Source organism: Pipra filicauda, unplaced genomic scaffold (assembly GCF_003945595.2).
Source record: "Pipra filicauda isolate LSUMZ 115617 unplaced genomic scaffold, ASM394559v2 scaffold31_size4109673_pilon, whole genome shotgun sequence".
Classification (NCBI taxonomy): Eukaryota; Metazoa; Chordata; class Aves; order Passeriformes; family Pipridae; genus Pipra; species Pipra filicauda.
Window position 1 is genome coordinate 3,051,504 of NW_024104443.1, and position 13,295 is coordinate 3,064,798.

A 13,295-nucleotide genomic window follows, 5' to 3' on the forward strand; every position below is an offset into this window, starting at 1 on the left:
ACTACATACAGTATGGATTGCTACAGCCACATTTTAGAGCTAAAAGCTCAACATGCTGTTTTAAGCCTTTCTTGGAAAAAGGCCTCCTTTGGTAGATTTGAATCGGCAACACCATCTCAACTTACAAGCACTTCACATCTAAAATGCATAATTAACTCAGGAGCAGGCACCTGCTGTTTCCTCACTTGTTTAATTTTCCTGCTGCACCAGAGCAGGCAGGTTTCACCCACAGGTCTTGTGCTGTTGGAGATGGAGAAGCAGTGGAAAGTATGGTTTCCCTATTCAATACCCTAACAGCATTCTACAAAACGAAAACGGTACAAGGTGTAACTTTCTGGAGCTGATTTGCTTGTTGTCAGCCAGCCATACTACATTCAGTACTCTTTGTGCTCTGAATCCATAGGGACTCAGTGAACTTCAGTGTAGCCTTTCTGAGCTCAAGCAGAACAACTTACCTGGAGGAAGTCACCCATGTGCCTGCGCAACTGGGGTATAATTATAATTAACACCCAGGGTGTCACTAAAAAACTTGGTAAATCAACCTTTCAGAATCTTGTAAATCCTCTCTCAATCATAAAACCAGAAACACAATGCAGAGGTGGTAGCAGGGTGTTAAATTACCAGTCAGGTACGGGCAGAGCTGTTAGATTACCATTTAAGTAACAGGAATGGAAAAGATTTCTTCAAAATCTTCTTTGCCTCCAATGTATAATAACTCAAAACCACACATGGAGATTACATATGCCAAAAACTGTATGAAAACAATAATTTCACAGCAAACCACATTTTGAGGGCTAGCAGAATCACCCATGATTAGGCACTTAACAGTGTACAAAAAGAATGCAATGTTACTGGAGGTTGTTTATTATTTGTAGTAATTGTACCTAAGTATTATCCATGCCACAAAAAACAAAACCAAAAAACCTCAAGTGAAAAGTGAGCTTTTCCAACATGTGCTGCACTCTCCTGTTCGCAGATCCTGATAAACCTCTAAAAGCATAGGAGGCAAGTTGTTTTGAAACAGCAGGTAATGCAACACCAGATCAATACAAAGTAAATGCCACTTGACACCATCTTCACTGTGAAGCATGACAGTCTTAGTACTTGTAAAGCTGTAACTATAAAAATCATATTTTAACAGTAATGTAGCAATAAGAGGAAGCTAGAATTTACATAAATAACATCAGAGTCTTTGCCATTTGTCAAATGTTGAAATGAAGGGAGGGGAGTCTTTTCATCTTAGGTTTGTTGTAGAGTAGAAAGTATTATGAGCTTTTCACTTAAAGACAAAAAAAATTAATACTATTAACAGAACAATAACACTTAATTTGTGTGTTCCCAGCAACAAAGAGACATATTTAAAGTAAAATATTTACAACTTGGAGGATGTTCCCTGTGCAATTTATAACAAGTCTACCTTATGAGAAATCTTTACATTAATATTTGCTCACATAAATGGGAAGACTGAAACATTAGACAGTTTCTTGTAATTGCTTTTACAGAGTATTTCTCCATGTATATTCCTCCTAGAAAACCTTACATACTGAAAATGTGCACGATTGTTAACAATGGGAAAAGGAATGACCAAAGACAGAGAAAATAAAAACTGTTTGTTGGCACATCATGACATGGGTATGAACTACCTGGGTAGTTATGAAATACAATTTTTGGTGCATTTTTCTTCATCCCAGGATTTTATAAAAAGACTATAAATATGCATTCTTGAAGCTTAGAACATATATGGGAGGGAGAGTTACTATGAACAGAGGAAAAGAGAACAAGGTTGACTTTAACAACAAGAATTTTAAGCCAGGTTTTGAAATTACTTTGCAGCATTACAAAATAGTAATGACTATTACTATTAAGGAGTAATTAAGGAGTTTGTAAAAAGCTACTCAAAACTCTACTGAGATGTGTATTTTATAAACAGCAGTCATATGGATAGCATGCTGATGACAGAAATGCTGCAAATATAAATCAAGGGTTTTGACTGATGTGTGATCATATGGAGAAGTTTGGTATTTACAGGTGGATTTTGCACTTCGATATAAAACTGCATACTTGTGAATACTTCAGTCTGGACATCAAGTTTAAAAAAAAATTAGTGTAGAAGTGTTTGACTTCTAGTTGCAGGCACTGATATTAATTTAAAAAATGAAAGTATGATCCATGGTATTAGGATTAAAAATAATTTTCATTAAAAACGCCATTGAAATCAAAGTTATAAAAATACTTACACACTGGCATGCAAAATAACATCCAGTGCAGTATTATTCTCCTGGCAGTCCACAGTGAGAGACTGAAAAAAGTTAAGTGCAGCATATACAGATGTCAGTAAAAGCAGCCTGGAAATAATATCTTGGCCTCACGATCTCACCCAGAGGAGAAAAACCTCTCAGTTTAATATTCAGGAGTGGAGAAAAGACATACCATCCACCTCATTGCATGTGCTGCACAAGTCACAAAGCATGGCAGACTTTCCAAAGAAAGCACTTGCAGAAAAATCACTTCAAAGCACAGACTCGCCATGCTGCATCAGCCTGCTTAACAAGATCAGACATTTGACCTCAGAAACTTGTTGCCTAGATGCTCTTTAGAGTAAATACCAGTGAGGTCAAAATATTGTTCTTAGCTTGCCATTTGGGACTTAGGCTGCAGATGCTAAAAATAACAGTCTTACTCATAATGGTAAAGATTCACATTTAATATTTGATTTAGGATACAAGTAACCTGCTGTTGCCTTCCTCCATTAGATTTTGCTAAGCCATTATAGAAAGATATCCCCAAGAGAACATATAATTTTCTTTGGCCTCATTCTCATTCAAGGTTTCTGTTTTCTCTGTGCACTTAAACCTTAACTAAAACTATATAGTAACTTTATATTGACAAAATTAACTGTTGGGTTAAGTCTGGGAGGGGAGGGGTTGTGTCTATCATGCACATTGTGTCACGTGATAAAGTATGAAGCATAGTATTTAAAAACTGATCAAAATCTTCTCTGTGGAATGCACAGACTTTTGAGAATAAAGAGGCATAAGGCCTTTTACCTTGTAGAGTCTTCTGACAGCTTTAAGATCACATGTTAAATTTTTTATGTGATACATCCAAGACCCCTATTACCACTTAGCTGTAGCTACTGTAACCAAGTACAACCCTTTTAATTGTTCCTTTGAAGTTGTTGAAATTTCTGTACTCGCTAACCTTTACACAGAGTGGTTATGCTACGTAATTGTTGTGCTGATGTATCTTCGTGGCATTTTTGTCCACAGGCAAATTTGACTTCACAACCCAAGGAAGAATCCACCATCTTGCAGTACTTGTGACTCAAAGGAGGAGAACAACTGCCACAGAAATTAATTTTCTCTAAGTACATTGCTCTGTACAACTATGTTCTCTTGTACTGATATAACCTGTTTTTCCCTGTTACTTAATCTGCTGATTCTTATGCAAGAGAATTCTGGAAGAGGAAAAAACTGTGCAGCTAAAGAGACCTCAAAAAGTGGCAAATCCTACAGCTTGAGAAGGTATCAAAAGAGGACAAGTGCTGCCTAAAAACCTCACCTACAAAGTGGAAGAATAGACTTGATATAATTTATTCTCCTTTTTCTAATCAAATTCTTTTAGCTCAGAAATTGCCCAAGTGTTAGATCTGGACCTCCCTGAGCTTGCCGGAAGACTTGGATTTATCACTATCTTAACACTTTGTCTACAGGGACCTACTTTAAAAAAGTGCAGTGTTTAAATAATCGCTAACGAGTTTGTTCATATTTCACCTGGAATTCAGTTATATAACCTATTTAAAGGAACTAATCCTTCAAAAATAGCTTAATTTAAACCAAAACAACAGAAGTAAAAATACAATACCAAACTAAATTTAGCCTAGTTTGTTCTGAGCAGGGACATGGGGAAAGCACTGTAGATCAGAAACAGAAGTCAAGCTAACAAGTCACATCACTGAGAGAGGGAGGCGTGACCTGAAGAAAGAGACAAATATGGATTATTTGCCAAAGGCACATTTCAGCCTTAAATCTCTCAGAAATTAAGGGAGACCTTGCTGCAACCTTCCAGTACTAAACAGGGCTTATAAAAAAACAGGGAGAACAACTTTTTACACAGGCAGAGTGTGACAGGAAAAGGGGGAATAGTTTTAAACTAAAAGATGGGAGATTTAGATTAGGTATTAGGTAGAAACTCTTCCCTGTGATGGTGGTGAGGTACTGGCACAGGTTCACCAGAGAAGCTGTGGATGCCCCATCCTTGGAAGTGTTCAAGACCAAGTTCGATGAGGCTTGGAGCAACCTGGTCTGGTGCCATTGCTCATGGCAGGGGATTTGGAATGAGATGACCCTTAAGGTCCATTCCAACCCAAACCATTCTAGAATTCTATGATTAAGCATTGGCCAAAAAGCAAGATAAAATGTGTAAGAAATCTGAATAAAAACTACCAAGCTTTCAGTACTGTTTTACTTGTTTTTCCACTTTTGCAAGATGCTTTCCCTTCACTCCCAGGTGCTGGTAAAGGTCTCCATGAAAAAAAAAAGAAAGCATTTGTTAGCTGCTCTTTTAAAAGAACTTACTAAAGAAGTGGGCAGATACTCCTTTGAACCTTACATAATATACATGGAAGTCAGGACTATTAAAGTAACAACCCCAAAAGACATTTTAGTGTATATATCATAATTGCTCAAAACCTTGGCAATACAGGCCCTCTAGTTTCACTGTCACTTCACATTTTACTGCCATATTTTAGTTTTTCATAAGCCTCCTGGACTCATCTAAGGATTAAATGGATCCAATGAGAGACTATCTCCCACTCAGATCAGACTGCTAACCAGAAGGTCAACCACTCAGTTCTGCAGAACAATGGAACAGCAATGGCTAGAAGCATTGATCTTAATGTTAGCAACATCCAGGTGCCTATTTTTCATTGTGATCAGTGTGATGTCTGAATAGCAAGACAGCATGAGCTCTTAGCAAAAGCTCTGTGAAGCTCAGCTACGTGATCCACTCATTGCCTTTGCTGAATTCAATACTATATAACTACAGTTCACTTGTGCTTATAAGCTTGAACAATAACTATGTCAACAGAAATTCTGATGTTTAACATTATTTTAGAGTATTCTCTATTATCCAGAATTTACTCCTTCAGATTGCAACAACAGGTTACATCTACATAGTGAGAGTCTTCAGCCAAGTTTACTATCCCAACCAAACTGCACTATATTGTTTTATCTTCCTGAAAAAAGGATTAGCATTGAACACCTAACTCTAACTTAAAAGCTGGTCTTGTTAATTCTATTAGTAATGATATATCTTGAACTAATAAGAAAGTCCAGGATTGCTGGACCTGTCATATTTTGTAATTCTATTGTTCATCTGAAAGATACTTCCTAAGAATGTTTTAAGATCTGAATCTATAAAGTCAAATACTATTCTTTAGGCCAATTCACAGTTAAGCCTTTGTCCTCGTTAGTTACGAAAAGCTGGTGTGAAAACAACAAAGCTTGCAGCACCAGTCACATTGAAATACTACACTGAACTAAAACCAGTAGCATCATGCAAGGTGTTCTCAGACATCCCCAACGCATGCGGTAGGTATTGGCTGGTGTACACAAATCTTCCCCCAGTATCACTAAATGCAATTTAATAAACTAATAAATAACTTAAAAGGCATTCAACACAGTAAGATAGTTTATCACCAGCTTAAATTCTTGATTTTCTGCATTCATTGAGTTTGTTTTCCCATATGGTAGGTTTGCTACATATTAAATATTTAGTTAAGCTTTTCCATTTATAAATGATTATTATATGCAAAAGCTGTACACAAATTCAAGAGAAAAAGAACAGTAACATAAAAACAGCTAGTATTAGTTAAAAAACCCACTGACCTCTGCAAAGTGTAATATTAACTGTTTAAAAAAGCTACTGCATATAAATCCCCATTCGGTTTTGCAATTACACAAAACATCTGAAAAACTGTCAATGGTTTTATACTTGGAATTTATCCCTCCACTTAAGCAAAACTTGTAAAGTTGATGCTTTTCTTCTCCTTACTATATAGCTGTTTTATTACACAGAAAATCTATTTCTGGAGCCAAGATCTATTAACTCTTATTATATGGCCAAGTTAAGACAGATTAAAGTGGCAAAAGATGATGATCTGACAGAGCAGAAACTTCAAGATTAACAGTTTAAGCAATCTTTTCTTCCAAGACAGTGTAAAAGTTCTTTAGTATAGCTGAGTACCTCTGAAGAGGCACCAAAAACAAATAGCCCTTTCAACTCAACTTTCAAAAAAAAATTTAATTTTCATTTCAAAAGGGATCTTGAAATTACTAGATACACATACATCCCTCTCCCACGGCCCTGTAAGATACATTCAGTAATTTAAAATAAGATTCCATATTTTATAACTTCATATATATTATATATTTAATATATAATATATATTTATATGCACATAACACATATACATACACTCTCAGTCAGCAGGATTAAACTGTTTTGTTTTGAAATGTTTGATTGTTGTCACTAATTATTTTCTATTATTTTGTGCATTCAATAGAATTTATCTACTACCTCAAAAGAAGAAATTTAAAAGATCCAGATGGAATCTGTGGATCAATATTAGCACCAATACAGATGGCCATTACTCCAAAATGACTGCAGGGACTGAAATAATATATTTGTTATAACTCTCTTCTTACTGCACAAGCACTCCTGCAAAATATGTAGGCAGCAATACCTGTCAGGTACGTACATAACTCCTGTTAAATTTAAATTTTATACAACTTTCCTTACTGTAATATACAGTAACTCTCCTGTCCTGTTGGATTATTTCATTTTCCATGGAGAAAAGTGATCAATAGCTATCCAACAGAATTATTTTTTTTAAATCCCCTCTTTCTCCTTTCATAGTATGGCTCAGTTTCAAGACTTAAAACGATAGGCAGCCACCATCACTACAACCAGTACCCTTTGAACGCAGTTCAGTCACTGACTTTGATGTGTAAAACACAAATTTTTGAGGCTGGTTTGCTGTTTATGGAAACCAAGATACTCAGAGGTCGCATTTTTTCAGCATGCTTACCACCATCTATCACACAATAATGTCAGTCAGTCCCAACACTATAATTCAATTAGTTACCTACCATTTGGGTAACAAAAATAACAAACCCAGTTGTGATTTTAAACATTTTAAGATTATTCACCCTGAGAACACAGAGGAAGTGCTTAAAAATAATTATGATATGTTTTCTCTTCATATATAGTTTTCTCTTCATCTCCTCTTGGGTACCTGGGTTTGTATTGACCTCACACTTGCTTTGTCAGTTGACTCGTTCATGCCACAGTCAGGTACTGGTGATAGAAGAGCCCAAAAAGGCTTGTAGAAAAAAGGCAAGCAGCAATCCACCAGGTGAGGAAAGACAGGAGTCCCCGGAACAGGAGAGGAGTGAAAATATTCTTTAGACTTCCCAAAGCCGTGGTTATTTGTACTACTGTTACTTTCATCTTTCCATCAGCAGGTGGAAACTCAGAAGAAACAGAACTGGGAAGCAGACTCTTTTCTACTGGAGTGTCAGAATTCAGTTCTGAGTAGATGCCCCAAGAATAATTACCTGTCAAAAACAAACAAGTAACAGATTTTTGTAAAATTAAGTTCTACTACTTCTATCTACTACTCCACAGATCATTTCAGATATATTCTGAACACACACATAAAAATGTTAACTTTTTATAACTTAGTAAATACTAACTGTATTCATCTGCATGGTTTCCTGATCATACCAGAATCCTACTGGGGTAGGATTCACCTTTCCTTTTCGCATCCTGACCTCTACATGCAATATAGCTGCCTTGGGACCCCTGTCAGTTCTGGGTACAATTCATCTCACCAGATGTAGATGTCTACTCCAGAACAGAATGAATCACAGCCTAATAAAGCCTATATCATTCCATTGCCTTTTTGCAAAAAAGAATGCCATGACTGCATGGCAGGCTGTGAAAGTTATCTCTCACAAGAAAAAAGGAAAAAAAATATCAAACTGGAGTGACTTCAGATCTCCCAGTAATTACATGAACACCATATTTTATAATTCCCATTCAAAAAGCCTACTAAAGATAAAAAAGCTGAAAAAAATCCTTTAAGGTATGTTCATGAAGGTAAATCAACAATGTTTTATACAGCTCACTTATAGAATACTTCTTGAAAGATAAATATTTCAACAGAAGCAAACAACTTAGTTGGTTGTGTTACACAATTTCTCAGAAACAAATTAAACAAATTAGTATATGATTGAAAGATATCAAAAGCAGCAATGAAGAAAACTGCTTTAAAGCCACACATGAATGTTTTAAAGAGCAGGAAACTACAATGTGTTTCTATATTGCAAATTCTACCCATACATTCTTACTCTCTTTAGTAAGGTGAAAATATAAAAGCCTGGTGTAAAACTGAATGTATTTTTGTTGATCGAGTTTTGCCTACCTAGTGTTTTCAAGAGCAGAGTTGTGTGAAGGAGCATTACCAATGGTGCAACATACTGCAGTGCAATTACACAAAGATAATAGAATACCCGAGCCACCTGGGAAAAAACAGAAGAGAGTAAAATTCATGAGTCCTAGCTGAGCAAAGCAAATCCTTATGAACATGTTGACTAAAAAGAATTTATTAAAAAACCCCAGTACTTCTGCATTAAAGCTGTTCTAAGAGTTTTCTAACACCTCTTGTCATGTGACCTACCGTCTTCAAAAGATCTCAAGAAGAAATCCCTACAATGAACTCTAGTTTCAGGACATTTACAAATCTGAGAGGAAGAGCTGAAGGGAAATAATTAAAAGTATCAGTTCTGTTAAAACAAAGAGAAATTGCATGCCATCAAAGATTCCTATTTCAATACACCAGAAACAAAACTAAATGTTTAATTTTTAAAGTTTCCAATGATTTACAAACTAAATCCCATTTCAAAAATGAAGTAGTAGTCACAGCCCAAGGCCTCACAAAAAGTAAATGGAAGTTTGATTAATGTTGCAGCCTCTTTCCAAAAGCAAGATATTTTTTAAATTTTCAACTGTGAAATACCTTTATGTTAAAAACAATGACAAGATGATTTTTCATTAGCAGTTGATCAACAGCATTTAAATGGTCTTTATTTTAGATATACACTACGGTTCACAGAAATCCCTCCCTCTGCTCTCAATCTGTTCCATTTTTTTCAAGATTGTTACATTGCATATTTTATATACGCTATTGACCTAAAAGCCTAGACCAAATAAAGAATGAAAAAAGTATTGAAATAACAGCAAGCAAGCAATGAAATAAACCTAAGTGGGTTTTAGAAAAGAACAGAATGCAGGGTGGCAAAAATGATGAAGGCAGACATGACATTTTTGGGAACACCTCTAAAACCTCAAAAGGCTTCATAATGAGCAGGCATTAAAACACTAACATGAGAAGAAAAAGTAGTATGACAGTGACAGAAGAAAAAGCATGAGACAAAAATTATTGTCAGAAAATTGATGGAAGACAACAAAAATAGCAAATTAATAGTAATGATCGCTGTAGAATGACAGAAAATAATTTACTGGCAGAAATTCCAGAAAAAGGTAAAGCAAACATGATTAGTTAAACAAGACTAGATCTAGCGACTGTGGCCTCCTCAAAGAGAAGATATGAAGATACTGGATAAATGGATTTTGGAAATGCCACATAGAGAAGACATTACTGTTTTATGGATAGGATTAAAATTCCCAGAAATAAGATAGTGAATTTACAGCAATTGGCATAGTTCTGTCCTAATCCGTTGCTGTTACTTGTATTTCCTAATTTTTTTTCTGAAGCAAATTCCTAGCCATTTTATTTGTAAGTCACTACTGCACAGTCCACTTAGGACCTTCAGTTACTTAGTATAACCAAAAGTAACAATGACAATCCTAGGAGAGAGTCTTACCCATACTTTAATATTCCTCCTGCAACACACCCCAACTCAGCAGGATCAACAGGTAGCACTATCACGCAATGCTAGAAATTTAAGTTTATTTTGCAGGCAACACGCAACACCATTCTACTCCTTCATTTGTTTATGATATACTTTATAACTCTTCTTTTTAAATAAATAAAAAAAAAAATCTAAGAAATCTTGCCTTGTCCACAATAAGATAGGCTATTTTTTAACTAGGCTAGTGCGCTTGAGAGTGGTTTGACAGAATTAAACATCTCTCATTTTATTCCAAAATATAACCCCCTTATCACAAATTTTCCCTCAACTTAAAAATAATAGTTCGTAACAGTATTTTACCCTTCTATCTAAACTGAATCTTTTCTTTCCCATGTTTTAGTTACACATCATCACATATCTGAAGGGATCTTTTACAACAACTTCCAAATAACCAGGGAGAAGCCATGTGCATAATACAGATGATACACCTCTCCATATTTTGGTTTGCAGAATTTCTCTGTAATGGTGCTATTTTTATAGGACATATAGTCTAGGAAGCTTCATTTGGATTTCAGCTTTTCTGCCACAGAACATGTAACCAACTGGAAAAAAAACATTTGCACAGCAGAGTACTCCAAATATATAACTTCAGTGCCACCATACTTACCATTTTCTGTAAATCAACCATACTTATTCTGCCAGCTTCCTTTTTCATCTGATCCACACTTTTCTGGGCTAAATTTAGATAGGCCTGCAAATGATGGCGCATCATAGCCAACCGTAAAGCACACAGCAGGATTATAATCCACAACCTGACAGTGTCAAACGTATCTTCTGACATTCTGTAGATAAAAAAAAAAAAGGGTGATGTTGTTTTCCAAAGGCCACCTACTGTTTTCCAAGGGCCACCTACTCTTATTAAAGGCCACAATTTTTTGTTTGTATCATCTGTAAAGAAATCTTGAGGTATATTGTCAAAAAATAGTTAACACACAATCTACAGTTATGAAGTTCACTTGCAAGTAATATTCACTTTTGGCTTCTACTTCTCCCTCCTGCTACTTCTCAGTAACCCTATCATAGCATTAGATCCAAATTAGTATGCATTTGTCTGTAAATAAGAACAGTTCTTAAGTGCTTAAATTCTGAGTAATGAAGGCAGGATGCTAAAACCCAAGCTCACTCAGATAATACCGGTTTTCAGACACACAGTAGTAGATAGTAAATGGGTACTTCAGTTGCCTGAGATAGCCAGTTATAGCCTCATTTTAAAATAAACCAAGGAACAAAACAGATGCACAAAATATGTACATTTGTGGTGTTTTTTGTAATAGATCAGTGGTCACAGAACCACCTTAGAAGTGTATCTCAGCCCTAGAAAGCAAGATGTGTCAGCTAATCATATCTGTTCAAGTTTATTTGAATACCACAATTTTGAACTATTTAGACTAATTGTGACAATGACAATCACCTATGCTAATTATACAATCTGAATTTCAGATACCACTCTTCTTGAAAATTCTTTCCCCTTTTATGTTTTGAATATTTTAGCTACCAATTCCATATGCACTTCATCAACATGTAGATCTTAAAACAAACTGCCTAGCTCAGTTCTCATGCCAACATTTCTCGACTGTCTTCTGTGGAATCACTCCTCTCTCCTACATCAATATATAAGATACAAGGTTCCCAAAGGTAGTAATGAGGTGGTATTCCACCCCTACAAAGATCATCCCAATACTGCCAAGCAGATGTCAGAAGACAGCAGCTTTTTGGGAACCACCACCTTAACATTCAACATTCTGCAACTAATCCTCATTCTTCTGAAATAACAGAAGCTCTTCAGAACTCAGTAGCACCTTCCACAATACCTTTTATAGCAGGTGCAATTAAATTTTGAGTCTTTCATGTTCCTATGACTTTCAAAGAACATAGACATGATTTTGTTCTCAATACTCCAGAAAAAATTTTTAAAGGGAATCTTACAAAGGAATGTTCTCTTTGCCCAAAGGTGGGTTCATAATGTAGTCCTTAGTGATTGGTTTTACCCACAGAAGAACCATAAATAAAGGTGCCAAGAAGTTTATGTGTAGCAATGTTCTGAAAGCAGAAAAAAAAAGTGGAAGTTATTAAACAAAAATAATCACCATACTGTTGAACAGAGTGTATGGATTCAAAAGGAGAAACCTTAATTTTAAAATTAAAAAGAAAGATAAATAAGAAAATAGGCATGACTTACATTTCGACAAAACAGTAATACTATGTATTGCAAAATCACACCAGATCTGGCTTTTAAAAAGTGCTCTTAGAATATTTATTGCAAACAATCCAACCAAAGGAGTTCCACACACTATGCCACACTACACTAAAAGACTGTTGTTGAAAATTTTTATATGATGGACTAACACCAAACTGCACTAGCTATTACAGTTTTAATTTAGAAACTCAGCATCTCAGATAATTATGGTGAATATGCTGCTATATTACTATTTTTTGCTTTATTAAAAATCTACTCAGATTAACTTCCATTATCTATACAGACCAGGAGAAACAGCTCTCAGAGATCAGATTTCCCAGTTTAACAAAGATTTTTATTTAGGAATCCTGACTAAATCAAACTTGGTACTTACATTCAATGAAAGATACTCAGATCGAAAAAAAAAAAGCCAAAAAAAGCCAGCACAGTTTTTTCCTTTTAAAAGTATGAAACTGCACAGTTGAAGTAAAAGTAGTACTCTTTTGTGATCTTTGAGTACAAACCAGCAGAATTTTAAGAGGGGATATAGTTTTCTGGACTTTCCCCTGAAATTAATATACTTCTTTATTTATAAACGCCATACCCCAATCGTTTTTCATCACTTAAATGAAATTAAAACAGTTGAAGAGATCTGGTGGTTTTGTTAGTGCAATGCCTCCTCACTAACAGAATCAGGTTGTCTACACTTCCACCTCCACCACAGTGCTTCTACACTCTAGAAAATGACATAATCAAAAGTTGTTCTAAAGAACACAAGATCTCACTGATTGAAAACTGTCAAACTTCCTGAAACCATTAAAATGTCTGCAAGTTTCAGAAGATGTCATCACACACATTTAAATAATTGATTTCAGATGAAGAAATAAGCCCTGATAACTATTTAGTGTTGCTAGGGAACACAACATCATCAAACAACATTTCAAAGCATTTCACTAAACTGTGGAAGCCTTTTAGCTGAACTTCTACTTATTTAAGAGATCCTACTGAGTTAATGGACTGGAATGTGACAAAGGGTGCTTTTTTTCTTATTTTGTTTGGTTTTGGGTTTTGTGGGGTTTTTTGTTTGTTTGTTTGTTTCAGTTGTTTGTTTTTTTCAAGTA

General features: G+C 35.4%; 1 protein-coding gene across 5 annotated transcripts in view; it reads right to left on the minus strand.

Annotated features, from left to right (window-relative positions):
* Window positions 1–7,180: 7,180 nt before the first annotated feature.
* TMEM161B (transmembrane protein 161B) overlaps window positions 7,181–13,295 on the minus strand; it is a 35,476-nt gene continuing 29,361 nt past the window's right edge. For all 5 annotated transcript variants that reach the window (XM_039383709.1, XM_039383710.1, XM_027718978.2 and 2 more), the window contains 4 exons: window positions 11,925–12,038; window positions 10,606–10,780; window positions 8,489–8,585; window positions 7,181–7,619 (listed from right to left, as the gene is read on the minus strand). In XM_039383709.1, the coding sequence (XP_039239643.1) occupies window positions 7,342–7,619; window positions 8,489–8,585; window positions 10,606–10,780; window positions 11,925–12,038 (664 nt within the window). In that variant the 3' untranslated portion in view covers window positions 7,181–7,341. The remainder of the gene's footprint in view (window positions 7,620–8,488; window positions 8,586–10,605; window positions 10,781–11,924; window positions 12,039–13,295) is intronic.